We start from the raw sequence: 27676 nt of genomic DNA, 5'->3' as shown, positions 1-27676 counted from the left end.
ATGACGCAGGATGACATTGGGTGGAACTCCCGACATCACCCCGCGTCATTTCCATTTTCAGGTTGGCAGGGGCGCAGCCGAATCAGCTGTGCGCCTGTCAGACTGTCAATGGCATGTGCAAAAGAACACACTCTCTGCTGAGGGAATCTCCCCCCTCCCTCTCCTGCCCACACAGGGAGCGCATAGTGCTTCCTGACGGATGTCACACTGGTCAGGCCTTAATTAGCCCGCCCACGTAAAATGGCGGCGCACCCCCAATTGGGGGTGCCGATCGGAGGCACGCCTGCCCGCTCCTGCACTTACCCTCCAGGGGGAAAATTTTTCCCAAGGAGTTTGCAGACAGATGTAGATCATATAGGCTGAAATGGCAAAAATCTGGCAGATGGAGTATTATGTAGGGAAATGTAAAGTTGTTCACTTTGGCAGGAAGAATAAAAAAGCAGAGCATTACTTAAACGGCGAACGGCTGCAGAATTCCAAGGTGTAGAGCGATTACAGGTTGGCAAGTGCCAAATTAGAATTTCTATCCCCGTCTCTCTTTATTGTGCAAGAACATCTGCAGTGATTGTACATAACTATCCTTGAATAATAAGCTCCCCTTATCGCATATCAGTTCATCTCTTGGGTTTGAATCCCAAGTGAAGACCTCGAGTATGGAATCAATGTTAATACTTCAGTATAGTATGAGCGAGTGTCATCATTTGGAGACTATCTTAATTGAAGTTGTAGTCTTTATATAGGTGGATGCTCAAGCTGCAATGGGAAGATGGTGGAGCATTTGTTCTGGGAAGGAAGAGATCAAAATTGATCAAAGAGCATCGTTCTTTTAAGCCTATTCAATTTATTTGATTCTAATTGTCAAAATATCCCCAAAGATGGGTACTTAACTTGACTGTGGGGAACAACATTCACTCTAGGCCTAGCTTTGTACTTCAACTATGGCTGTGTTGTGGGTGCAACCTGTTTCTGTAGCGAACAAGCATTTATTTTTGTTTGTGGCAAGTAATCCGTTGTGTGTGTGGCCAAATTCTATGTCACCATACTGGCAGATAGCAGATCTAACCCGATCGTTATATTCTCTTGTCGCAAGTGAGTCCCTGTCAGATAATACTGTAGGCACTATTCTATGTTTCATAGGGTATTTTTGTTGACTTGGTGCAATAAATCTACATTGAAATGAAGTTAAAGTTGTCCATGGCTAGCCCTTAATCAAACATAGTGGGAGTGCCTCTTTCTCTTCTTTTGGGCTGGAGCAGAGTGTGTTCCAATTCCTGCAGTTTTACCACCAGGGTCACACTAATGGGCAAACTTATTTATCAGATGATTAGACTGGAGCCCACTGAAGGTGAGTCTCTTACATAACGCACTTACTCAGGTAGAAACTTTAGGTGAGTAGGGGGAGGGAGTGTGAGGTGGCTTTAATGGGAATGAAAGTGATGGGGGGAGAGAGAAATGTAAAAAGGGCTTTCGACTCACTATTGATCAGTGGGCAAAGTCATGGTGGCGTTTAAATACTACCATGTTAGTTTGAGAATTTGAATTTAGTTTTAAAAATCTGGAAATCAAAAGCTAAAACCTTAGCTGGTTTATTGTTTTTTTTTTAAAGGAAGGAAACCTGTTATATTTTATGCAACTCCAGTCCCACATCAACATGGTTGATTCATAATTTCCTTGGGAATTGGCCTAGCAACCACCCAGTAGTGTCAAACTGCTAGAAATAACACAGACTGCAGCAGTTCAAGACATAGGTCCAGCATCACCTTTTTCAACCGCCACTGGGAATAGGCAATAAATACCAGCCTTGTCGGCAGCTCCCACATCTGAGAATGGGTTTAAAAAAAAAATCACAATGGTGGATGTTTTATGGAGCCTGCTGGAGCGGGCAGGATGGTGGGTGGGCTTGGACAATCACATGGGAGTCCACATCCCACAGCTGGGCAAATGGCTACCGGTTATGTTGGTGGGAGGAATGTAAGCAAGCGGGAAACTCGTCTGTTATCAGCAGGAATCTCAAATATTCAAAATCAACCATTTGCAATTACTGGGATTTAGCCTCCGTGATTGAATGAAACTGGCACAAGTCTCCCCTGCCTTCAGTAACCCATCTATTGAATGCTGGTGACTTAAACGTGGTTTAGCTGACTCATTTTGAGAGCTCTTTTGACTTGCATTAGAGTGAGTCATAGGGAGCTTCATTGTCTTCAGAGGTTTTCAGTGTTCAAGCTTGATAATCTGACACTGAAGGGCAGAGTCTGAAATAGGAAGTAAGTTAGCCTAAAGTTAGTTCCAAAAATTAAAGGGGCAGTGCATAGCCTAGGGACAGAGGGGACACTCATTAAAGTGGCATTACATATCTGAATCCCTAAGGGGAGGGGACTTCAGAGACTGCCTTGAAAGGAGAGGGAGTGTTGCACAATGGGAATCATTCACCCCTGTACCCCTTTATCCTTGAACTGCAGACAAGACTGGTATTTATCACTTATTTTATCCTCCAACATCTAATCACTGACTCCTGTAGACTTGTCATAACCCATGATACATTCCTGCTTCATATTCTGGTCATAGCGTAAAAAACACCCCAGAAATCGGCAGAGTTCTCCCATCAACCACTTGTGGGAGATTGAGGCCGTGCACAAGCCTGGTTACAGGTGGCTTCCATTTTGTGCTACTCTTTCCTTTGGCCATTTTTACCTTTCATTTTCTGACCCAGATGTAGGGTTGCAACCCTCCAGGATTGCCCTGGAGTCTCCAGGAATTGAAGATTAATATTGTTATGATTTCCTTAGAGACTGATGAAGTTTAAAATTTGAGTTTCTAGTCAATAGCTGAAAAGGATGACCTGACAAGATTTCGAGTTTTAAGATTTTTACTGTAAAAAATGATTAAAAACACTATTAACTGAATACTATTTTTGTAGGCAACTTATACTTTAAACCGCAGAAAGGAATGTTCCTCTTTTATACTTATCACTCATTGCACTCTCCATAGATTTACAGTCCTTATAGCAAACCATCCACAGTCACTTCCAGCTTCCATTGGGTTCACGTTTTTCCCATTTCACTTGAGTGGTAACTTTGACCACCTCCAGGTGCTTCCCTTACTTTTCTAAATCGACTACCATGATTAAAGCCCCAGTCCCAGTGATTCTTCTCCTCTGGTCATGCAGTAATGAATTTCCTGGAATCCTTGGATGGCTGCAGGATGCATCTCTTTGACTAGAGACTGTCCCCCTTCTGCATCAGGATGTAGAAGTTCACAAATCTAAGAGGCCTCTTCTCTCTGCTGACCACACAAAAACTGCTGTCTGTGATATTCATTGTTTCATAGGGAAACCTGTAATCCGATCTTTATGATGCTTTCCTCTGCATCCTTCCCCATGGCAATGTGAATCACTTTGGGCCTTGCATCTAGGTAGAAAAGGTAATTAACTATCCTTGAAAGCCCAAATTTCTTTCATCTTGGAACTAAATGGACAGTTTAAAACACAACTGTTTACAACCTGACATTCTCAACACTTTTCTGGGGCTTGCAGTCTCCAACTGTTAATATACAGGTTACTGCTATTGTCTCCAACCTTACACCTTCTTCCCAATAAAAAACAAGCTAAGCCTTTCTTTGAAGTCTAACAATCAAATCACCTAAGCTTAATGTCAGACAGAACAGGTCACATGATCCCCTTGATTCTACCTTAAGTTTAAAGAGACAGTCTAAAACATCATGATCTTATGAACCTCAATTGTAACAATATCCTGGGCACTTCCAAACTCCGGTGAAAATTTAATTGGGGCTTTACAAAATTGATTTTTTTTTCATTCTTTCAACACTTTTTTGTTTATTATTTGTAGAAATGATGGGGTGTGGAAAGAGGGAAGACTAGTTGAGTATGCAAGGACAGTGGAGGTGGGAGGGAGGGCTCCAGGAATATGTCCACTAGGAGTTGGCAACCCTACTCGTTCTCTACAGCAGCATTTCACCTCAACCCTTGCCAGCACATTGTATTACCGGCCTCATCAGAACATAACACTTTCCCTATACATGAGATTGCTTCCCCCAAGAGTTAGTTTAGAGCTGAGCTGTTTCGTGTCTGAAGTAAGGCACACCCATATTTAATAAGCAAAACTAGTCTATGAATAATTGAACAGGGAGTGTGACTGAATTTTTATCTGTTTGAGTGGGAGGGGCTATTCATGAATATTTAATTCAGACCCTGAGGCACAGTAGTAGTGAATAATTAATTAAGTGTCTTGAAATGCTAAAACACAGGAGAACAAAGCTAGCATAAAGTTAATATTTTTAAAATGAAGACTTTTATGCAGGGAACAGGCCAGTACATGGAAGGGAAAAGTAATTATTAAATAGGCTTTTGTGTATGTAAACGTGAGTCTCATTCGGAATCTGCAACTCTCAACCAGTGCTTGTTTCCATTTTGTTTGTTAATTTTCAGTACTCCTCTCCTCAAGGCTACGATTTCTTGTCTGGCTATCATTCCACCCCTGCTAGTCATCTATTCAAAATGACCATACCTCTTTCATGATTTCCATCAGGCATTTCGTACGTGGGGAGTGTCACAGAACAGCCTGATGTTGCCCACATGTCATGCATGTGTATGCGTGCATATAATGTGTGTTATATGTGATATATATGTCTGTGTTGATGGCCTGAATGGAAACGACTTATGAATGATGTCTCCTTGCCCCTTACTGAAGCCTGAAGCCTCTCCACTTGGCTCCATCTTTCACCACCTGCCGATCCAGAATGTTGTGGTGGTCCCTTATAACCAGACGTCTCCTTGGTCTGTCCCTGGCCTGCTTTTTTTTCACCTTCTCCTCCTCCTTTGAGCACTTCAACTTTTTCCACTTCTCCATGTATCTTCTTTCGAGCCTTCGTGCTCTACCAGTGCCCAAATCCAACCCCCAGGGCTGGAATTTATGGGACACCGCAGTCCCCACCCTTCCACCTCCTTACCCCTCCTTACCCCCCACCCCCCCCAACCAAAAGATCAGGGAGAGCCCACCCACAATCCCACTGCCCTGTTGCGATTTAAAGTTAGGAGCAGTGTTAGTTGCTTTAAGGCGAGACCTTCTGCCCCTTTCTCAGGAGGTAGTCCTGCCTTAGAGAGCAGCTGGACAATTGGATGGCCAGCACTGAGACCACAGGCAGCCCCAGTATGCCAAGAAGCCTAGGGTCCCAGCGAGGAGATAGGGACCAGGTTCAAGAGGTTGGGGCAAGGTAAAGGTGGAAGTATGACCTGGGGGATGTGGAAATGCCTCCAATGGGCCCCAGGGATCTGTAAAGGGAGTTCCCCCCCCCCCCACCCCACCTTGGCCAACACCAACCATGCTTCCTGCATGGCAAAAGCCTCCCCCACCGAGGATAAAATACTGTCGGTGACGGGATGAGGCCCCTAAGTGGTCATCAATTGGGTGAGCAGGCCACCTGATGCCTCTCCCTTCCCCATAAAGTTTCAGTCAGTTCAGGGATGGCTGGGTGGGCAGCTTACAAGCCGCCTGCTGGATTCTACTTGTGCCCCTCCCCCATCCCCACGCCCTCCTCCACCTTCAAATTTTCTGGCAGGAGCATAAAGTCCAATTCCACGTTTATCACATGAGGCATTGTCATTTCCTTCCATCTCCAGTTTCTGCACTCAGTAACCTTTCATCCTCTGTAATTTCAACACTATCGCAACTTGCTTTACGCTCTCTCCTATGAATTCACTGCCCTTCCATAACCTCTTTCTCCATTCACACACTCATGTCAATGCCCTTGCCATCTTATGTGGCCTTTCTAGTTACACGGTCTCAATCATAGACAAGGCCATCCCTGATCACTTTCTTGTGTATTTCACCATTTGCATCCCTTTTGCAAACCCACTTCCTTCTGTTTTCACCCCAGAAAGAACTCTTTCCAAAGACACTTTCAAACTCCTAACAGTTTAGCTTTTGGTTAACACTTCATCACAATACTTTTGCATTAATCAATCTGCTCAATCTCGCATTCACCTCCATCTTTTATAGCTTTTCCCTCACTTGCCTTACTTGCTTCCACTCATGGCCTTGTAGGGCTCCAATCTCCTCTTTAAGGCCAGGAGGCACAGACTTGAACGTACATGATGCACAACTGGTTTAACTCTTCCAACACCAGATGTGGCTTAAACACATCAAACACTATCAGATCCTGCTCTCGCTGCCAAATTGTTCACCATTACAGGGTCGTACTGGAATGCAAAGATAAACCCTGGTTTCTTTTTTCAATACCAACTGTCTGTTTAATCACCTTGTCCCTGACCCCTCAACTTCAACAGCAAACTCTGAGATTCTAAATATAAGCTGACTTCTCGCAATCCACCTGTCTCCACTCCTCTAATGCCAATCCCTCTGTTGTTACAATTCATATTGGACAACTAATCCTGGATGAGATGTGATTGCTCACAATTAAATGTGGGAAGACCGAATCTATTCAATGTCTTCACCACCACTACAAACACTGTTCCCTCTCTTCCCTTTCCTTCCCACGAATCCCATCCCTCTCCCTTGCCATTGCCTCAGGCTGAATCACACTGCTCACAACCTTGGCCTCCTATGTGACTCTGTGTTGAGCTTCCGAACCTTAAACCCTCTCCATTATTAAGACGCCGTAACTCTGCTTCCATAACGTAGTTTGTCTCTGACCCCCCTCAGCTTATCTTTTACTGAAGCCGTCATCCATGCTTTTGTTACCTCCTGACTCAAACATTCCAGTCTTCTTCTGGCTGGTCTCCCAACTTCCACCCTTTCTGTAATCTTGAACTTATCCAGCCTTCTACTGCCTGTATCCTGATCCATATCAAGCTTCGCTCATCGATCATGTACTCGCTGACCTTAATTGGTTGCCACCACCCCAATGTCTCAGTTTAAAAATTCTCATCCTCCTATAGAAGTCCCTCCATAGCCTTAGTCCTTGTTCTATCTGTAACCTCCACCAGCCTTACCGTCATCCAAGAATTCGGCATTCCTCCAGTTCTGGCTCCCCTTTTCCCCCAAATCAGCTGTAAGCTCTGGCATTCCCTCCCTACACCTCTTGGCTTCTCGATCTCTCTCTCCTCTTTTAAGGCATTTTTTTAAAAAAACCTAACTCTTTGACTAAGCTTTTGGCCATCTGGCCTAATATCTTCTAACTTTGGCTTGTTGTCAGTTTTTGTCTGATTTTTGCTCCTGTGAAGTGCTCTGGAATATTTATTTTATATTAAAGGTGCTATATAAATGCAAGGCGTTGTTTTTGGTCTGTAAGGCACTTGTTTTTGTTGGGTAAGCTTTGCTTCATCTCCCTCCTCATAATCTATGATTCTGTTCCCCAATCCCTGCCAACCACAACATTTACTTTCTAGTATTGTACTCCTTGCCTGACACACCTTAGCCCAACTACTCCCAGAAACAACAAACGGATGGTCCACAATGTGTTGGATGTTGCTTGTATTTAGTGCCTATCCCTACTGCTGGTGTTAAGTCTTCTTCTTGAACTGTTGCAGTCTTTCTAACCATGGTTCTCCCTCAGTGACCTCTGCAGATGTGGGATGCAGAAAGGCATTTCTGACCTTGTTTGGTTGGGGCAGTGAGATGCTTTGCACTACTTCTGGTCAGGGGTTTAAATGAGTAAGTGAAGGCTTATGATAAATTGGATGTGACCTGTGGGAGAATCAGGTTTGAGGGCCCTTTTTGCATTCCATGTTATGTCCCTTTTCCATTTGTAAATGTCCTTTCACCTTACCTACAGTTGTTAACCATGGACAACAAAACTTGAAGGTGATTCTTCATATGTAGGCTTACAGGGTTGGGCAGCCTGGACTTGTGTAGGGCATAAGCACAGGCACGGATAGACCTGTTGGGCTGAATGTCCTGTTGTTATGCTGTAAATTCTATGTGATACAAATCTTTTATATGTAGTGCCAAAAAAAATAGGTCAGAGTTACTAAGTATTATTCACACTAACCATGCCTGAACAGTACATTTGCAACTGGTGGTTTATCTGCACTGCGAACCAGGCAGATGTGTAACTGTTTTTATTAACTGTTCCAGGTTGAGTAACACCAAGAAGCAAGCTGTGCACACAGTGATGGGAATCTGGATGGTATCCTTTATCCTATCTACATTGCCCGCAGTAGGCTGGCATGACACCACAGAACGTTTCTACGCCAAGGACTGTCGTTTCATTGTCACGGAGATAGGCCTCGGTTTTGGGGTCTGTTTCCTGTTATTGATTAGTGGGAGTGTAGTGATGGGTGTGGTATGCATTGGCATTGCCCTCTTTCAAACTTTCACCATTCAAGCTGGAAACAACGCCAACAAGAACAAATTCAATGTACCCACGATAGTGGTGGAAGATGCACAGGGTAACAGGAGGTCATCCATTGATGGCTCTGAACCATTAAAAACCTCTCTCCAGATAACTTACTTAATCAGTGGAATAGTTTTTATCTACGACTTTTTGACCGGATTTCCCGTTTTGGTAAGTGGCTGGCTTTTTTGTTGTTAATATGACAGATTTGCATGTTGGGAGTGGATTGTGTTTTGTTCAGTAAAATTGTAAACACAATTATAAGGCGTGGGCTTAAGGTGTAACAGGTGTAACAGAAGAAATCTTCCCCAGTTGCTACCCAGGAATTTTCTGGTGAAGTTAAAATAATTCAATAAGGCAAAAAAGAAATGAAGAATTGTTCCTTAATGGAAATCTTCAGAGGCAACAGGGTCAATGCTACAAATCTTTTTGGAGATTTGTCTCGGCAACTTCACACTTTTCCCATCTCATTTGTGCTTCTTTCTATTTTAAATCATTTTTTGTTCAGAAATGATAGAGATGCACTAATGTAAAAATTTTGCACCTGTATTGCTGGGCTACAGGGAAGAATGGAGGATTGGGAACTAGCTAAATTGCTCTGACTGCTAACATGGTCATGACAGGGCAAATCGCGGCCTCCTGTGCTGCAGCCATTGTCTATGATATAGCACCTTATTATATCTCTCGGATACAAACTCAAAGTACTTGGCAAAATGACATACTTCAGAGTGCAGTGACTGCTGTTCTGTGGACAAAAATGGTGGCCATTTTTCACACTTGAAGTTGGCAATAAGATAAGAAAGCTTCTTCTGTGTTTGTGACATTGGTTAAGAGAATAGTGGCTCAAGCACCAGAGGAAGCTCATTGCCTTTTTTTAGAGTAATGCCATGGCATCTATAACATTAACAGAAACTATGCCGAACAAGCAAATAGGACATCAGTTGAACTTCTCATTTGTTGGACGTCACCTCTGACATTGCAGCACTCCCTCAGTACTGCTTTGGAATATCAGTCTAGGTTATGTGCTCCAAATCCCAGGAGTGGGAGTTAACCCCATGACCTTCTAACTAGGGCAAGAGTGCAACCAACCAAGCCAAGATTCAATTTTATAAGATTTGGGAGAGAGTTACCTCTTTATTCTTGTACTATCTGCAGCCAAGATTATTGAAGCTTTCTCTTAAGTATTTTTATTGCAATAATAGTTTTCATTCAAAAGACACAGCAAGTGTATATGGTTATTGTGTTACATCAGATGCAGAATAGTTTCAGAGCTGAATATGTGAATGACTATTATTTTCTGAAATGATCATTTATTTCCAATTTACGGCTATGCATTCAATTTAAGAATGCTTTGTGTCCTCAGCTGTTTATTCATTGTCCTGGTATGGGAAGCAGTTAATTTTATTGTAAAGTTATTTTCTGGACTTTATGAACAGCATGAATTTATAAATGACTCGCACATGAAAATAAATTAAATTACAGCTAAGTTGTCAGCCATAATTTCACTTCTTTCTGTTTGTGAGCTGAGAGTGGGTTTTATTTCACTCAGCACTGCCAAGCCCTGTAATTGCTCAGGTGTGCCATGCTGGGCTTGACTGGTAGTGTTGCTAAGAGATAGTATAGTATGATACAGCTGAGAACTGCCAAGACCTTGGATCACTTGGATCCGGCATGGCAGGAAAAGCTGAATGTTGTATAAATGCTAGCTGTGGCTCTGTGAGTCCCAATCCAGAGACTCGAGCACCTACTCTAGGCTGACATCAGTGCAGAACTAAGGGAATGCACACTGTCGGTGGTGCAGTCCTTCAGCTGAGATGTTAAATCAAGGCCCTGCCTACACACAGCTGGATGTCAAAGATCCCACTGCAGTATCCAATATCACTAAAAACAGATTATAGGATTATTATCACATTGTTGTTTGAGTGATATTGCTGTGCGCAAATGGATGGCTGTGATTCACTATGTTGCAGCACTAAGTGTACTTGCAATATATTTAATTCTCTGTAAACTGCCTTGGGATGTTCTGGCGTTATGAAAGGCGCTACATATATGCTAATTCCTTCGTTCATTGAAAGTAGACATCACTGAAATTTAATCAGGTTAATCTCCATTCATACTTGAATGGTAGGTGAAGATGGAAATAATTATAAATTGAGACTATGTTCAAATAAGTATATATTTCAATTGGAGAAACCTCCAACAAAGATTGTACAGGCATTAACAAGCATTTAACAAGTTTTTGTTTAAATTTGGTCCTTGATTTTGTACTATAGTACCATAGAAATTTCCAGCAAAGATAGACTGTTTAGCCCATTGTGTTTGTGTAGGTTTGTTTCCCGAATAACTAATTTCACTGTTGTGCTGACTCTCTTTATACAGCTTTACATTTTCTTCTGCCTCAAGTATCTATTAAATTTTTCTTCAAATGGTTTCTGTGACCTGTGGCACATTGTTCCAAGAACCATTTCTGCATATAGATTATATTTACAGTCAGTCTTTCAATATGGGTTAATGCAGTTGTAAGGGAATTTATAAATATTTGCAGTAATTGAGCAGCAGTTTACAAGCTCCTGACAAAGTTTAACATTTATTTGTTATACCTTTACATTTTTCATGTATGAAAATTTGCAGTGCAGTCACACAGACAAGGTTGGAGTCCAAGTTACACCCATGTTACTTGTGCATGATGCGCAGCTAGACTGACTCTATTTCCATGTCCCTGCCCCAGCAATTCCCCACCACCTCTGCCAGAGAAATAAGATGAAAATAGAAAGTAATTCTTGGTAAAGTTGCTTAACTCAGGGCACCTGTTTGACTGACAGCATCTTTGTTAAGGCTTATAGGTATTGTAGAGGCAGGGATTGCTATAAGTGTGGGCAGTGCCTCAATCATCCTCAAAAAACATTAGCCTTCAGATCTGATGAAGGGTCACTGACACTGACTGTGTCTCTCTCTGCAGATGCTGCCTGACCTGCTGAGCATGCTCAGCAGGGAAGTTCCTGCATTTTCTGTTTTATTTCAGATTTCCAGCATCTGCAGCATTTTGCTTTCACATTAGTCTTCCCTATGGCTTCTAATGGTGGAGCTGATCATCCATTCTGGCTCCCACACACTTGGTCGAACTCTCCTTTTTCCCCATAGCCTTACCATTTTTACCCCTTTTGAGTATCTATCTAATTCCCCCTTTGAAAGTTTCTATTGAATCTTCTTCCACCCCCTCTCAGATAGCATGATCCAGATCACAACAGCATATCTCCGCCGCTGACCCTTTTTGTCAATTAACTTAAATCTATGTCCTTTCTTTACTGACCCTCCAGCCAGTAGAAGCACTGGGCCCCTAGTTATTCTATCAAAGGCCCTTGTGCAATATTGCAATAATGTCATTTTTTTTTTCTCATAGACTGTTTGTTCATGGACCTTTATCTATACTCCTGAGGCCAGTTTTGTGTTAGTGTTGTGTTTAGTTCTGCCATACAGGATTTTTTCTTACTTCCACCTCCATTTCCCTACCTATTACTTCCCCCCTGTCCTTAAATTTCCATAATTAGAGTCCACGACTTCCCATGTTCTCTACAACTTGAGTATTCTGTATTCATTGTCTGAGATGAATACTTCACCCACTCTAGTGAACAGTCCAGGGCATTGCAGCGTTCTTTGTGCATTTACACGTTTAAGGCGGCTTAGGTAGAGCAACAAAAGTAATTCCAAACATAAGGAATTTAAATTATGAAGAAACATTAAGGTGGTTTCTTTGGAAAAGGGATGACCTTGAGAGCCACAAAATTGAAATTTTCAGGATTAGAAAGGGGATTTGCACAGCTCGTCCAGGAAAATTCTCCATAACTTTCAAAGACCTAAAATTTAAGTTACCTGTGAGGAAGATGGGAAGTCAGGCAGGGCTTTCTGATATGATGGCTAAGAGAAGAAGCAATCAGACATTTCATATCTTCTACTCCAGTACATCCCCTGACTGAAATCCCACATTCTATCATCCTTAACCTCAAGGTCAGCCAAAACTCTGCTGTCCGTGTCCTAACTCCTATTAAGTTCTGTTCGCCTATCAACCCTGTACTTGGTGACCTACATTAGCTCCTGGTCAATCAAATATCTTGATTTTAAAATGTTCATCCTTGTTTTTGAATCCCTCGTCCCTCCCTATCCCTCTCCTCCTTCAGTCCCAGAGCTGTTCGAGACATCTGCCTTATTGAAGTTCTGACTTCTTGAGCATCCTAGAGGTTAATCCATGCCTTCAGTTGCCTAGATCCCAAGCCCTGGGGTCCGTCCCCTCACTAAATCTCTTGACCCCCTACTTCACTTTCCTGCTTTAAGACTCTCCATAAAGCTTACCTCTGGGACCAAGATTTTGGCCATCTGACCTAATATCTCCTTATGTGACTCACTGTTGAATTTTGTTTTACATTGCCCCTATAAAGCACCTTAGGATGTTTTATTACATTAAAAGGGCTTATATTTATAAAGTTTTAGTTTCATGTCTGAGGAGAGAATGGAATTAAGGGTGAGATGATGGGTAGGTAAGGTTAAAGTATAAGAATTTGAGAACTGAATGGCAGAGAAGGGGGTTGGGGGGTACGCTTGTAGATCAGAGAATCACCACAGCACAAAGTTCAATCCCCATTTCGGCTGAGGCAGACTTGGGCCTGCCTCCTCACTCTACCCAAAAAATCATGGCCTTTGGCAATTGCCAAGGACTTGCCGTTCAAGCAAGAGAACTCAAAGTAAAGATGATCATTAGACGGAACAAGGTCATCCTTTTCCATAGGTCAGCCCACCTCCCTGAGTGATCAATTAAATATGTTGGGGTGAATAGCCTCACCTTTTTCCTGCTTTCTGTCTTCCACTTCCTGTTGACTTCTAATTATGATGGATCATTGGGTCAATTCTGTGTTACTTTCTTTTCTACCCTTGTTTGTGTTTAGCTTTCTGACTTTTCAATGTTGCTTGTGATTTAAAATTTTTACAGAATGTGTCTGAAGTGGTGTCCCACTGAAGTCATTCAGCAAATAACAATATTGCCCGATTATTTCCTGTACCACATGCGTATGACATTTCTATAACCAAGCATTTTGCTCAAACAAAGCATAACAAAGGAGTGATATTTATTATTTAGCTTCTGTTTAAAAAAATAGGTTGAATGTAAAGCCTATGATCTAGAGATAACTGTGAAATATCAGTGAAATAATTGCGTTAATACCTATTACATAGCCGTCCAATTTTTATGACATATAGGTAAACAAAGCATTTTAATTGGATAAATATCAGCTTTGATTCCTGGTTGGAATCCAGCTGCTATCAGACAAGAAAGGAGAATTGTTCCATAACTGGGCTCAGAATCCCTTAGTCCAGGAAGGAGAATATTCACCCAGGGCCTATTCCTAATCACCAAAGTCACCTCTATGTAGTTGTGTAGAACTTTTATTTTTTCTTATTCATTCACGGGATGTGGGCTTCGCTGGCTGGGCCAGCATTTATTGCCCGTCCCTAGTTGCCCTTGAGAAGGTGGTGGTGAGCTGTCTTCTTGAACCGCTGCAGTCCATGTGGTGTATAGGTACATCCACAGTACTGTTAGGGAGTTCCAGGATTTTGACCCAGTGACAGTGAAGGAACGGCGATATATTTCCAAGTCAGAATGGTGAGTGACTTGGAGGGGAACTTCCAGGTGGTGGTATTCCTATCTATCTGCTGCCCTTGCCCTTCTAGATGGTAGTGGTTGTGGGTTTGGAAGGTGATGTTGAAGGAGCCTTGCTGAATTCCTGCGGTGCATCTTGTAAATGCTACATGTTACTACTGTGTGTTGGTGGTGGAGGGAGTGAATGTTTGTGGATGTGGTGCTAATCGAGTGGACTGCTTTGTCCTGGACTGTGTCAAGCATCTCGAGTGTTGTGGGAGCTGCACTCATCCAGGCAAGTGGAGATTATTTCATCACACTCCTAACTTGTGACTTGTGGGTAGTGGACAGGCTTTGGGGAGTCAGGAGGTGAGTTACTCATTGCATGATTCCTAGCCTCTGACCTGCTCTTGCAGCCTCAGTATTTATATGACTAGTCCAGTTCAGTTTCTGGTTAGTGGTAACCCCCAGGATGTTGATAGTGGGGAATTGAATGATGGTAATGTCATTGAACATCAAGGGGCGATGGTTGGATTCTCTCTTGTTGGAGATGGTCATTGCTTGACATTTGTGTGGCATGAGAATTACATGCCACTTGTTAGCCCAAGTCTGGATATTGTCCAGGTCTTGCTGCATTTGGACATGACTCCTCAGGTACTGAAGCAGTCCATGAATGGTGCTGAACACTGTGCAATCATCAGCGAACATCCTCACTTCTGACCTTATGATGGAAGGAAGGTCATTGATGAAGCAGCTGAGGACACTATCCTGAGGAACTCCTGCAGTGATGTCCTGGAGCTGAGATGACTGACCTCCAACAACCACAACCATCTTCCTTTGTACTAGGTATGAGTCCAAATAGCAGAGAGTTTCCCCCCGATTCTCATTGACTCCAGTTTTGCTAGAGTTTATTGATGCCACACTCGGCCAAATGAGGCATTGATGTCACGAGCAGTCACTCTCATGTCACCTCGGGAGTTCAGTTCTTTTGTCCATGTTTGAATCAAGACTGTAATGAGGATAGGAGCTGAATGGCCCTGGCAGAATCCAAACTGAGTGTCAGTGAGCAGATTATTGCTAAGCAAGTACCACTTGATAGCACTGTTGATGACCCCTTCCATCACTTTACTGATGATCGAGAGTAGACTGATGGGGTGCTAATTGGCCAGGTTGATTTTGTCCTGCTTTTTGTGTGCAGGACACACCTGGGCAATTTTCTACATAGCCAGGTAAATGCCAGTATTGTAGCTGTATTGGAACAGCTTGGCTAGGTGCACAGCAAGTCCTGGGGCACAAGCCTTCAGTCCTCTTGTCAGAATGTTTTCAGGGCCCATAGCCTTTGCAGTATCCAGTGATTTCAGCTGTTTCTTGATATCACATGGAGTGAATCGAATTGGCTGAAGACTGGCATCTGTGATGCTGGGGACCTCCAGAGGAGGTCAGGATAGATGATCCACTCTGCATATCTAGCTGAAGATTGTAGCAAATGCTTCAGTCTTATCTTTTGCGCTGATGTGCTGGGCTCCTCCATCATTGAGGATGGGGATATTTGTGGAGTCTCCTCCTCCAGTGAGTTGTTTAATTGTCCACCACCATTCATGACGGGTTGTGGCAGGACTGCAGAGCTTAGATCTGATCCGTTGGTTGTGGGATCGCTTAGCTTTGTCTTTCACTTGTTGCTTATGCTGTTTGGCATGCAAATAGTCCTGTGTTATAGCTTCACCAGGTTGACGCCTCATTTTTAGGTATGTCTGGTGCTGCTCCTGCTATACCCTCCTGCTTTCTTCGTTGAGCCATCCAGTCCCATGTTTGAAGAAAGTCCACTATAGGGAGGTATCTGAGTCTACTAGCATCGGGGGAATCTGCACCTCAGTAAGAGATGGTGCCTGCAGGAAAGACGGGGAGAAAAGTGGAAGAAAGCTAAATGTTCTTACCCCCTGCATCTCAAATCTCCCACATTGCCCACCATCTCCTAGTAGGGACGAATGGTGAATTGGCTGCTCCCGGAATACTGCCAGTGCTGCTCCGGTTGCTTCTCTGGTTGCCTCATCCTATTTCCCTGCAAACCCCTCCGCCATTCTCCTTCCATCACTGATTCAGAACCTGCTGAACTCGTTTTAGATGCACCTTTCAACCTGGAGGGATTCGGTGATGGTTGACACTGAAACTGCAAAGCCCTCCTGTCCTTTGTGAGACAGACTGTTAGTGGTTTGGGTTTGTTCGTGTACACAGAGGCTGTTTCTGTGAGTGCAGTGCATCACCTATCATCACCCATCCATTGCAGCACCTGCTGAACACACACACAGGTCAAGCATTCCTTATGTACTTAACAAATGTTCTGATGCACAACTTAAAAGGACATATGTGAGTCAAAACTTTGTGATCAAAATTATAAAAGGTTTTGAAACTAGTAAATAGCAAGAAACTGATTTTCTACCAACAACAAGATCAACTAGAAAACCGAGGAGAAATTGGAATATTTTTATCCAGTGAGTTATGATGATCTGATGCTGCCTGAAAAGACCATGGAAGTTGATTCAACAGTAATTTTCAAAGAAAAATTAGATAGATACTTGAAAAGAAAAAAAAATTGTAAGCCATGAGGAAAGAGCAGGGGAGTGCAATTAATTGAATGTCTCTTTCAAAGAGCTGCCACAGGCACCATGGGCTGAATGGCCTCTTCTGTGTTGTAGCATACTGTGTTTCCCAGTGTGCTAGCCAATATTCCTCCCTCCTCCAAAACCATTTACTAGAAGCAGATTTATCATGCATCTTAATGTGGTTTGCTGTGTGCCGAATGGCTGCCTTGTTTGTCTAAGTAACAAAAATCCTCAAAGCAGTTGATTGATTGTGAATCTCCTTGAATTATTTCCGGAATGTGATGAAGATGAATACAAGCCTTTCTTTCATTCTGCAGCAGTTAGTCTTTATGTTCCATTCAAAAAGGACTTGTCTAGAAAAGTCGTAGTGTTGTCCTGCCAACATGTTTACTCATTCCGTTCTTTATTTTCTTTCTGTTTCACCCTGGTTTTCTGTCTCACTTGTTATCTTTGGTCTTCTCTCATTCTCTTTACCTCTTTGGCCAAATTTATGTTTAAGGAATGCTGCACTGGGAAATGGAACGCTTTCCATTTTGAGGAGGGACTCACTGCACAAGGTGCTCCCAAGTCCAATGTAGCAAAGCCGGGTTTAAAGTTAAGTTTTCTGTACTCTGCCCAAACGACGTCTCTGATTTCCAGCCTTTAAACAGAACAGTCCTAACTGTTGTAAGGAAGCAGGATTCTTTTGGTTTCCCAAACTGATCATTCTCCTCAGTACCAACTAGGAACGATTTTGTGCACTGGGGCCCATGTCCACTTGGAACTGAGTTGGGACCACCTCAAACACAAGCCTTGTAAGATCTTAACAGCTCTGAGTAGACTTTGTCCCACCAATCTGAGCTGAATTGTTGGGGTGCATTTTCTACTTGCTGCCCTGTGGTGGATGGAAACCAGCTGTAGTTGAATTTAATCCGAATACAAGTTGGCCAGTTTCTATAACAGGTGCCACTCTGCAGCACTGATTTCACACCTCAAGAGCAAGTTGAAAATATACGCTTATGAAACTCTTGGAAAGCCAGTTCTCAGAGGTGGAAATCCAGCAGCTATCATCCAGTATCTTTTAATTATCAGCAGTACTTAGAGTTTTGAACATGTTTTTCCAAACCTTTAATGCCAGCATGTCAATTTTGGGGAGTCGGCCATTTTGGATGCAGTTTTCAGTCAATGAAAACCTTCTTTAAAAAAAAAAATCACTCCAAAATGGGCGCACACAATAAGGAAAACAGGATATTGGAAAGTTTTGAACATAAAAGGATAAAACCAGCAGAGCTTGCTTATTAGAAAAAGCACATTGCTGAAACAAAATACCAGGGAGAGAAAATAGGAGGAATAAAAAGAGATGACAAGTTGAGCATTTGAACCTGTTTATTTTAATTGAAAATTAACTTTTAGGTGATAACCAAAATATGAACTTCAAACTATTAAATCAAGGTGACCACACTGCATATATTAACTGCTACTCTGACTCCCTCTTAACTATCTCCAAGTCCCGCACTGTTCTCAAAACTAGCTCTCTTTGATCATACATTCAGTCAGTTCTCCTAAGTTTCTCCCTTACCTTCTGCTGGTGTTCTTCCTGCACCTCCTCAGGATGTTGCCAAATGCGAAAGATGGTTTTGTAATTAAAATTGTTGTGGAAAAGAAAATGTCTGCCCAGGGAGGCTGGAGTTTCTTTGTTGGTGCCGTGTACCCTGGATTTTTGTCCTTTTTTAATTCCTCAATTTAAAAGAAGATTTTCGTGTTTCCTGTACATGGCTGTATAATTGCCATATAGATTCATGTTAAATATGTTAAACATGTCAGCGTTGGCTCAGTGCCAGCTGCTCTTACCTCTGATGCTGAACTACGTGAGATATTGGGTCAGTTGACCAAAAGCTTGGTCAAAGAGCTAGGTTTTAAGCAGTGTCTTAAAGGAGGAAAGCAAGGTGGAGACAGAGGTGTAGGGAGGGAATTCCAGAACTTAGGGCCCTGGAAACTGAAGATATGACCACCATGGTGGTGTGATTGGGTATGGTTAAGAGGCCAAAACTGGAGAGCACAGAATACTTGGAGGGTTGTGGGGCTGGGGGAGATTACAGAGATAGGGAGGGGTGAGGCCATGAGATTTGAAAACAAGGATGAGAATTTTAAAATCAAGACGTTGCTTGACCAGGAGCCAATGTAGGTCAGTGAGCACAGGGGTGATGGGCAAACTTGCTGCGAGTTAAGATGTAGGCAGCAGAGTTTTAGATGACCGCAAGTTTATGGAGGGCCTATTTCCACCTCCATAACATCACCCAATTCCATCCCTGCCTCAACTCATCTGCTGAAACCCTCATCCATGCCTTTGTTACCTCTAGACTCAATTTATTCCAACACACTCCTGACTGGTCTCCCATGTTCTATCCTGCTTAAACTGAAGGGAATCCAAGATGTTGCTGCCTACGTGCCCTAACTCGCACCAAGCCCCATTTGCCCATCATCCCTCTGCTCATTGACCTATATTGGCTCTCGGTTAATCAACACCTTGATTTTTAAAATCCTCATCCTTGTTTTCAAATCCCTTCATGGCTTTGTCCTTCCCTGCCTCTATAATCTCTTCCAGCCCCATTACCCTCCAAGATATGTGTCTTCTAGACTATCTCTGATTTTAATTGCACCACCATTAGTAGCCATGGGCCCTGAGTTTTGGAATTCCCTCCCTAAAGCTCTGACCCTCTTCTACCTTTCTCCCCACCTTTTTAACACACTCGCACAGCAGCCAAAGAAAACACTTCAAAGACAATCTCAAAGCTTTCATGAAGGTCTGCCTTATTAACGTTAACACATGGGAAGCAAATGCCGAATCACGACCAAAATGGTGACTACCATCAAAAATGGTGTCAAGACCTTCCAATCAACAAGGACAGCCACTGAGAAACAAGGGTAGGAAAGACAGAGAGAGGACAGCTGCTGAAGTTAATTCTGCAACGTTAAGCTAGGGCTTGTAAGCCATCTACAAACCCAAAGCCAACACATCATTTCCACTCATCCATCTGCAAGGAAGAATCATCCTGGTGATGAAAACCTACCTTTTTTGGCTAAGCTTATTGTCATCTTTCTAAAAGTCCTTATATGGCTTGGTGTCAAATTTTGTTTGATAACCCTCCTGTGGAACACCTTGGTTGCTTTATTATGTTAAAGGTTAGTGCTGCTTAATGGAGAAAGACCAAAAGGAAACAGGAAGCATTATTCAATAAACGTGCTTGCACTGAGGTCAATGGGAATCAATAGGAAAGCTCTCGGCTGTTCGTGGGTATCAAGGGCCAATCATTGCATCCCAGCAGATTGCTGCTGAAGTTCCTCAAGGCAGTGTCCTTGGTCCAATTCTTTGCGCTTCCTGACCCCTCGACACCTGCCCTTTGTGTACAGGGTTGGAGTCTGAAGTGTGATGGATTGGCCATCATTAGGCTGGATGGGTGCCGCTGCAACAAAAGCTCAGTGTCATCCAGGTAAAACCAGTTTACCTGTTTAGCACCTATACACTGACTTCAATTCCAACCCTTCTACCATAGGCACACTGTGACTGAACTATGCTTTTGGTTAAGGATGCTTTGCAGCAACTTACAAACCCTGCCAAGAAAGACAAAAGTGGTCAGATTTTGGAAACTGCATCTGCTCCAAACCACAACTGTTGTGACATGGATATATACCAGTACATTGTTGCTGGGTTATAATTTTGGGAATCCCTGTCTTTACCGCCCTAGGAGCACCACCATCACGTGGACTGCAGCAAGGAAAAGACCACCTGCTCAGGGCAACTAGGATGGGCAGTAAATAGGACCATAAGCATTAGGAGCAGGAATAGGCCATTCGGCCCCTCTAGCCTGTTCCACCATTCAATAAGATCATACCTGATTTGATTGGGGCTTTAACTCCACTTTTCCTGTCTATATCAACCTTGAATATAATTCAGTGACCCTGCCTCCACTGCTGTCTGGAGAAGAGAATTCCAAAGATTAATGACTCTCCAAGAAGAAAATTCTCCTCATTTCTCTTATTTTTAAAAAGTGTACCCTAGTTCCAGATTTCCCCACATCCTGAGAACCAACAAAAGGAACTTCAGAAGCTTTTGAATAGAAACCACACTATTGCTTTATCATACCACCTTCCTTCCACACTCACACTGTAACTCAAGGCACCGTGTAATCTATTCTCATGTCATCCAGCTCCACACCTGTCAATGTCATGTTACAAGCTGCTGTTGTGGCATTTGCCTCTGGGTGAAGTTGTCTAGTGTCTTTTCTTGAGGCTGGATCATCCTGCTAACTCGAGTCAGAATGAGATATGCTGCGATGCTGAACGTGCTGAGATATCTCCATTTATTCAGCATGCCATCAAGGATGAAAGCAGCATCAGAGAAGACAAATTAAATGATTAAGTTCATCTACCTTGTGTTTATGTATCAGGAAGGGCAGTCTCTGAACTAAATATTACAGTCACTGAATCGAGTTGGGGTCAGTGACTACACTGCTGTCGTCTTGTAGTTTTGAAACTGTGCAATGTTTTTCTGTGACTCACTGACAGGCTTTGATGCTTAATCCAATATTATCCTCATTGGTTTCCCTGCACCCATCAGTAAGGTCCCAGATCACGAAGGATGAGTCACCTGTTGCTATGAAGGGCATGGCATTGAGTGCTGTGATCTCTGCATGGCTTTTATTATTGGATTAATTCTAAAATCCATCAATCCTGCCAGTAATAATTTTAAGTAATTCTTCCTTTAGAACAGCTATTTTCTTTGATTTATGAGTTTTTTCTGATAAGAGTTCTGTAAATTCAACATGAAAACCTTTGTGAATAAACAGAATCCATTAGTGTAATAGAAATCAATTCCTCCTTCAGGCTAATGAAACTGCGCTGACAGCTCCCTTAATAAATCCTGCCTTATAAAATGGGAGTGACCTGAATGGATGCTACAGTTGACTTCTAGTTGACTAGGATTGAAGTGGTTTAGCCTGGCAAAGTCCATTGCCGACTTTCATAAATGAAGGATGGCTACTTGGCCAATGTACTGGATGGCCATCTGTGCAATCATACCCCAGTGAGGAGTTACAATGCTTAGAAGATAAGGAGAGGGGAAAAATAGGTAGTGTGAGATACAATGTTTATGACTTCAAATACTGTGTCCTGGATTAGATTCATGATCACAGTTGGTTAATTTGATGAGTTGCCATCATCGATTGTTCTGGACAAGGGGGTGGAGCAGAGAGGAGTCAGATTGCCCTTCCCATTAGGGTAGAGAGAGAAAAACTCGAGAGCCATTGAAGGCTTGCCTAACAACTCTGCTATTGGCTGTTTACAAAACAGTATTGGTAGAGGCTAAAGGTCACAAGATCCTGGATCTTTGCAGCAATATTTCCTGCACGGTACATGGTGGATGGCTGCACAGCAACCTCAAAGTCCCCATGTGGGCCAGGTCAGCCCCTGTAAGTTACCACGCATGAACAGCTACCCAAAATAATTTAAAGGGGCCCCACACTTAAATGAATCACGCACGCACTCAAGATTTTCAATTCATCCAATCTTCACATGTCACTCCAAGTGAAAGGTCTACAGCTTTCCCCAATGGCATGAAATGATTTCATGATTTTTGCTTTCCTTATGTGACCCAGAAACTCATTCCAAGTGTAGCTTGACTTCTTGGTGAAGGCATTCTACCCTGATGTTAGTCCTAAACCTGCTTCTCACCAGTTTGAACATGCATCCACTTGTTCTGCTCTCTTAGATTATCTACAAATAGTATTCCGGAATTACAGGGTTGAGTAGATTGCTCATGTGTCTGGTCAAAAAGAGGAAAAGGCTGAGAAAATTAAACACCTTAAAAACAGAACTCTGCTCAAAGGCTGTTAGGAACAAAACTGATCGTAGCCTCCTTATTCAAGCCATCGTTCATTCGACTCTTAATGAATTGTGGGAAAACGTTGCTGGAGAAAGGAATTATTTTTGGCATCATGCCCATTTTGTCACATGCTTGCTATAATATGATTGTAATTCCCACAGAAAACAATCTGCTCTCAAAGGAGAGGCCCTCACTCTCTCAGACAATAAGGTCCAGAGGGAGGGTTTTTACATACTAATTTAGATTATGGAGCATCCATGTTATAGAGATGATAACCTAGGAGATGTATATTAACGTGTGATTTATTTTAAAGGGAATCTGGTTAGGAAGCTAGGTGTCATCACAATTGCAAATCGCACCTGTCTCTACCAAATCATTTCCTTCTTTGTTTGTGGCGAATCATGAAGTTGAGTTGTATAAATGGCAATCCCCAGTCAGTACTGAGTTAGCTCATCTGAGCTGGTGACAATTGGCTACAATCTCTGAGATAGGAAAATTCAGCCAAGATTCTCCTTTGTTTCCAGTTCTTGCTAGATGTGGATATTAGAGTGAGAACAGGACCAGGCTCATCCATGACACCTGTTGACACTCGTAGGTCAGATTCATACTTGCTCATGATTGCCCATTATGAAGAATAACCACTTGGATGAAGTACCAGAGTGTAGTCCAACATCTGTGGACTTGTACCCCAATATCTGAGGACTTGTACCCCAACAGTGCCTTCAGTAAAGGAGGGGAGGAAATAACAAACCCTGTATGAGTGAAAACATACATCAGTGTTTGAAATTTAATGTGTTTTAGGCTGTTCCTGAGCTCTTCAGATTTCAAGTAAATCTCTTTCTGTTTTCCAGGTGGTGAGTTTTGCAAGCCTCAAGTATGACACCTCTTATACCTGGATGGTGTTATGTTTCCTATGGTGTTCCATAGTGCAGTCCATTCTTCTGCCATTGTTCCTTTGGGCTTGTGACCGCTACAGGGCTGATGTAAAAAGTGTCTGGGAAAAATGTGTAGCTATCATGTCCAATGATGAAATAGATGAAGGTAAACTTTCTCCTTTATTGAATTCTGTACATGGTTAACATCATTTAGTGTCTTGAATTTATCTTTGTGTTGAGTTTTAAAATGCTATACCATGTGTAGTATCATGTTCAGCCAAGTATTGCAGGTTTTGTCCATTTAAAGTCTTTGTCCCCAGTTCATCTGAGGAGCTTGTATGATGTACACTCAACCTTTGCAACACCACTGTGTACACTCAGTTCGTGTAGTACCATTGTGTACACCCAACCTGTGCAGTACCATTGTGTACACCCAACCTGTGCAGTGCTATTGTTTAGTACATAGCCCTGTGTGTACAGCTTCTCTGTCTAGTTGTCAATACAGCAGTACCTCTTTGTGGTGGCACATGGCCCTATCTCTGGTGTTTCTGTACATAGGACATGGTGCAGTTTCCTACAACACTGCAAAAATAAAAAAAGAATGATGTAGCATATTTGTAAGATCTGAGTTTTTTGTAATATTGTGCTCTCTGCTGCCCTGTTGGGTAGGTGTAAATAAAGTTAGTACAATAATGAGCTGCCTGCAGCTGAGCATGTTAGCCTTACTCAGTGCAATACACAACAAAAGACTTGCATTTATATGGCACCTTTCATGACCGCAGATGTTCCAAAGTGCATTACAGCCAATTAAATACTTTTGAAAGGTTGTTACTCTGTTTGTAATGTAGAAAACACGACAACAAATTTGCACACAGCAAGCTCCCACAAACATCCAATGTAGTAATGACTGTAGATAATCTAGTTTTGTGATGTTAATTGAGGGATAAATATTAGCCAGGACATTGGATATAACTTCCACTGCCTTTTCTTCTAAATAGTGCCATGGGATATTTTACATCCACAAGAGATTGCTGACGGAACCTCAGCTGAACGCCTTGACAGTGCTGCCCTTGTTCAGTACTGCACTGGAGTGTCTGTCAGCTTTGATTTTTGTGCTCAAGCCTTTGGGGTGGGATTTGAACACACAATCTTCAGTTGATCCATTCTGGGCAGAGCTTCTGTGCACATGGCCCAATCCATGGAATGTCCCTATTTTGTGCATAGTACAGGATGCAAAAAGCCCCTAAAATGGTGCATAACATCCCTACTGAACATTAGCCCACTCATGCAGCACTTCTACGAATTGCATAGTCTAGTTCATGGCGTCTGTGCATTAAGATCTCCTTGTGAATTTAATTGCTAATTCAGCTGATTCCCTCCCATGTGGAATGCGCCGTTACATTTCCTTGTGGTGTAAAATGTAACATCTATTTTGCAATTGCTTTTTAATTTAATTTCAAGCTTCATTAGAGTTGCCTTCTAGAAAAAGTCATGTTGCAGATTGAGCTTCACACAGATTTGAATCAAAGTAACTCATCAGATGAATTTCTTTGTTACAGAAAACAGTCAGGATGGAGCAATTCATCCTGAATCTTTCTATGAAAGGCCCTATGATTATAACTGCACCACTGAAATCCTGACAGTGGATCGCATTGCCAAGTATGACTTTTCAGCATTGGAAAGGGGAGTACCACAGGTGTACCCAATGAGAGAGATGCAAGAGGATAAGATGCAGTATTTACAGGTATCTGTCTAAACACTGATTCCAGAATTCCTGTTGCATTATTCAGGCTTAAAACCTCCACTCCAAGCCGATGACTCAAAATTTGCCTTCAGTTCTCCTCATTCTGCTTGCTGGCTACAGTCATCCATCTCACTATGATTTGTAGAGATTAGTTGTCCTGTAAATTCCCTTTATTATCTCAACAACCTGCCCACTACCCCCTCCCCCCTCAGGTTTCCTCTCTTCTGGAGGTGCTGACGTGCTGGATGCAGTTCAATGGACAGTAGCTGTTGTCCTCCATTCTTCATATGTGAACTTAAACGTTCGGTCTCAGCAGGTTCATTGGTTGTGACATCGAGAGAAGGTAGAAGTTGTGGTCAAGTCTGACCTTGCCCACCCACATGCACCCTCCAGCAGAGGTCACTGGATTGTGAGCTGGTGTAAGAATCTTGGTTGATTTTTCTCTCCATCGAAATCTATTTGCACCCTCAATGCTGTCCCAGTTCTAGACTCACTCAGCACAGAGCAGAGAGGGAACCTATAATGTTAATGGCCCGTATAGCCCACTTCCACACTGGGCAACGGCACGAGTCTTAATGACCCATCAGAGGATCATTCTGCTTTATGGCCCTCAAATTTGCCTCTATCTCACTGAAATGTAACCTAACAACAATTATAATTAATTTACAATGCATCAGTCTTTAGGTATGTTGGTCAAAGATTTACTTCATTCTTCAGGATTACTTTTTACTATTTTACAATTATGTAATTATGCTTATATATAAAATCCTGCTGAAAAATATGATAAAATTACTTAAGTGGGAATATTTTCACAATCCTACAACTAGGAAGTCAAAGGCATGAAGGAGTAGAATATATTGATTTTCTTCAGAGATTTTTAGGCAGAGATACCTGAACTAATTGGGATTAGCAAAGGGGACAACTGTGTAGAGATATTAAAGGAAGGCTCAAGGGTTCCTGACACAGGAAATCTTAAAGGGATAGGCATCAATTTTTCCCACTTGCACCTCTTCCCTGTAATTTTGAAGTATATTTTTTATTTGAAGCACAATGTCTGTCACTGTTAGAGGTGAGTAACCTATCTTTTAGCAGCTCCTTTTAAGTGTTGGTCCGAGCAAGAATTCATTTCGGTGACTTGGATTTTGGACCAGAGGGAGGAGGTAGTGACATTGAGGTAATGCAGTTTTCTAGAAGTGGGATTTGAACATTGAAGTGTATAAACAAATGTCAATTCTAGTAATTGTTGATACTCGCAGTGAGAATTCAAATGAAAATAATTGCTGTTATTCAGAGCTTCCCTTATTGACATTTTCAAATGTCTATCTTACTAACTTAATTAACTTTCATAGGCCTTATTCCCATCCACCATTTTGAAAACTTAAGAGGCTTTCAAAACGGTGGCTATAAATTCAACCTCCTGGAATAAGTTTTACCAATACTTTAACATTTAAATTTGTATGTGCTGTGGCCTAAGTATTTAAGTTCTTCATTAAGAGTGAATAACTTTCATCTCTTGAATCTTTATTCAAATACAAAGCAAACTGAAGATGCAAGTTTCCTCTCTGATGGCTAGAGAGTTGAATCAATCTGGGCCTCCTATTGCAGCTTCATTATATTAAACTTCCTTCACATGCATCTTGAGCTGGCTTTTAGTTGCTGTTTTACTTGCTGACATCCTTCATCATAGCTGTCATAGAATTGATTTTTCAGGCATCTTTTCTTGGTGGAAACATTAAACTTTATTCACAAAGACAGCAGCAGCTACGCGTGTACATCTAACTCTATAACTAAAGAAGCACTCTCTCTTAGAGGTTCCCTGCATTACAAGCTGATTTACACAGGTCATGTGATCGTAACACCAGATTATTCTTAAAGCTACAGTCCTCCTCTTTTATATAATTACTACATACCTCCTCCTTTAACTTCTCTGTACATTTTGTATTTACAAGGATATTTATCTCATGACATTACAATATTTACACAGGTCATAAGATCAGCTTTTCAGGTGGTCTCCTGATCCATGTGGAACATTGTAGCTCCACAACTTCCAAAAGTTTTGCAGGAACCACATTCTCTGGAATTGCAATAACATGAGGTACCTCATTAAGCACAGGCAGTTCAGTGTCATCCACCCTGACAGAAACACCGGGCATGACTATCCTTGATTGAACAACTTCAACAGGTTCAACAATAGTTACAGGTGGAACATCATCTTGTTGGGGGTACCTCCCTTCTTCTGAAATGATCCACTTGCTTACGGGTGATCCGGCTCTCCACTTCTATGTGGTACGACAATGGTCTGGTCACAGAGCTTACTTTACCAGGTAATCACTTCGATCCTCCACCGAAATTCCTCACATGTACTGCTTCACCAACAGTAAATTGTCGCTCACGACTGTGCAAATCATGACTCGCTTTTTGGTTCCCTTGACTCTTCTCCACCTTTCCCTTCATATTGGGAAGTATCAGGCTTAGTCTTGTTCGAAGATAGCACCTGTAATAGCATTGGGGGTTGTTCTGTAGTGAAATAGGAAAAGAGCAAGTTTAGTTTCCAATGATTCACCTGCTAATTTTTTCATTCCCGCCTTAAAAGTTTGTACTGCTCTTTCTGCCAGTCTGTTAGATGACTGATGGTATGGCACAGTCTTCACATGGTTAATA

The 27676-nt window shown here is 42.3% G+C and overlaps 1 protein-coding gene across 2 annotated transcripts in view; it reads left to right on the top strand.

Moving 5' to 3' along the window:
* Positions 1 to 27676, top strand: part of LOC121288687 (probable G-protein coupled receptor 153) — a 174962-nt gene that overhangs the window by 132527 nt on the left and 14759 nt on the right. For both annotated transcript variants that reach the window (XM_041207422.1, XM_041207421.1), the window contains exons 4-6: positions 8052 to 8481; positions 23248 to 23437; positions 24831 to 25015. In XM_041207422.1, the coding sequence (XP_041063356.1) occupies positions 8052 to 8481; positions 23248 to 23437; positions 24831 to 25015 (805 nt within the window). The remainder of the gene's footprint in view (positions 1 to 8051; positions 8482 to 23247; positions 23438 to 24830; positions 25016 to 27676) is intronic.

The sequence above is a fragment of the Carcharodon carcharias genome, chromosome 15, assembly GCF_017639515.1.
Source record: "Carcharodon carcharias isolate sCarCar2 chromosome 15, sCarCar2.pri, whole genome shotgun sequence".
In the NCBI taxonomy this organism is placed as follows: domain Eukaryota; kingdom Metazoa; phylum Chordata; class Chondrichthyes; order Lamniformes; family Lamnidae; genus Carcharodon; species Carcharodon carcharias.
The sequence above is the reverse complement of the archived record's forward strand: the minus strand, read 5'-3'. Positions and strand labels throughout refer to the sequence as shown.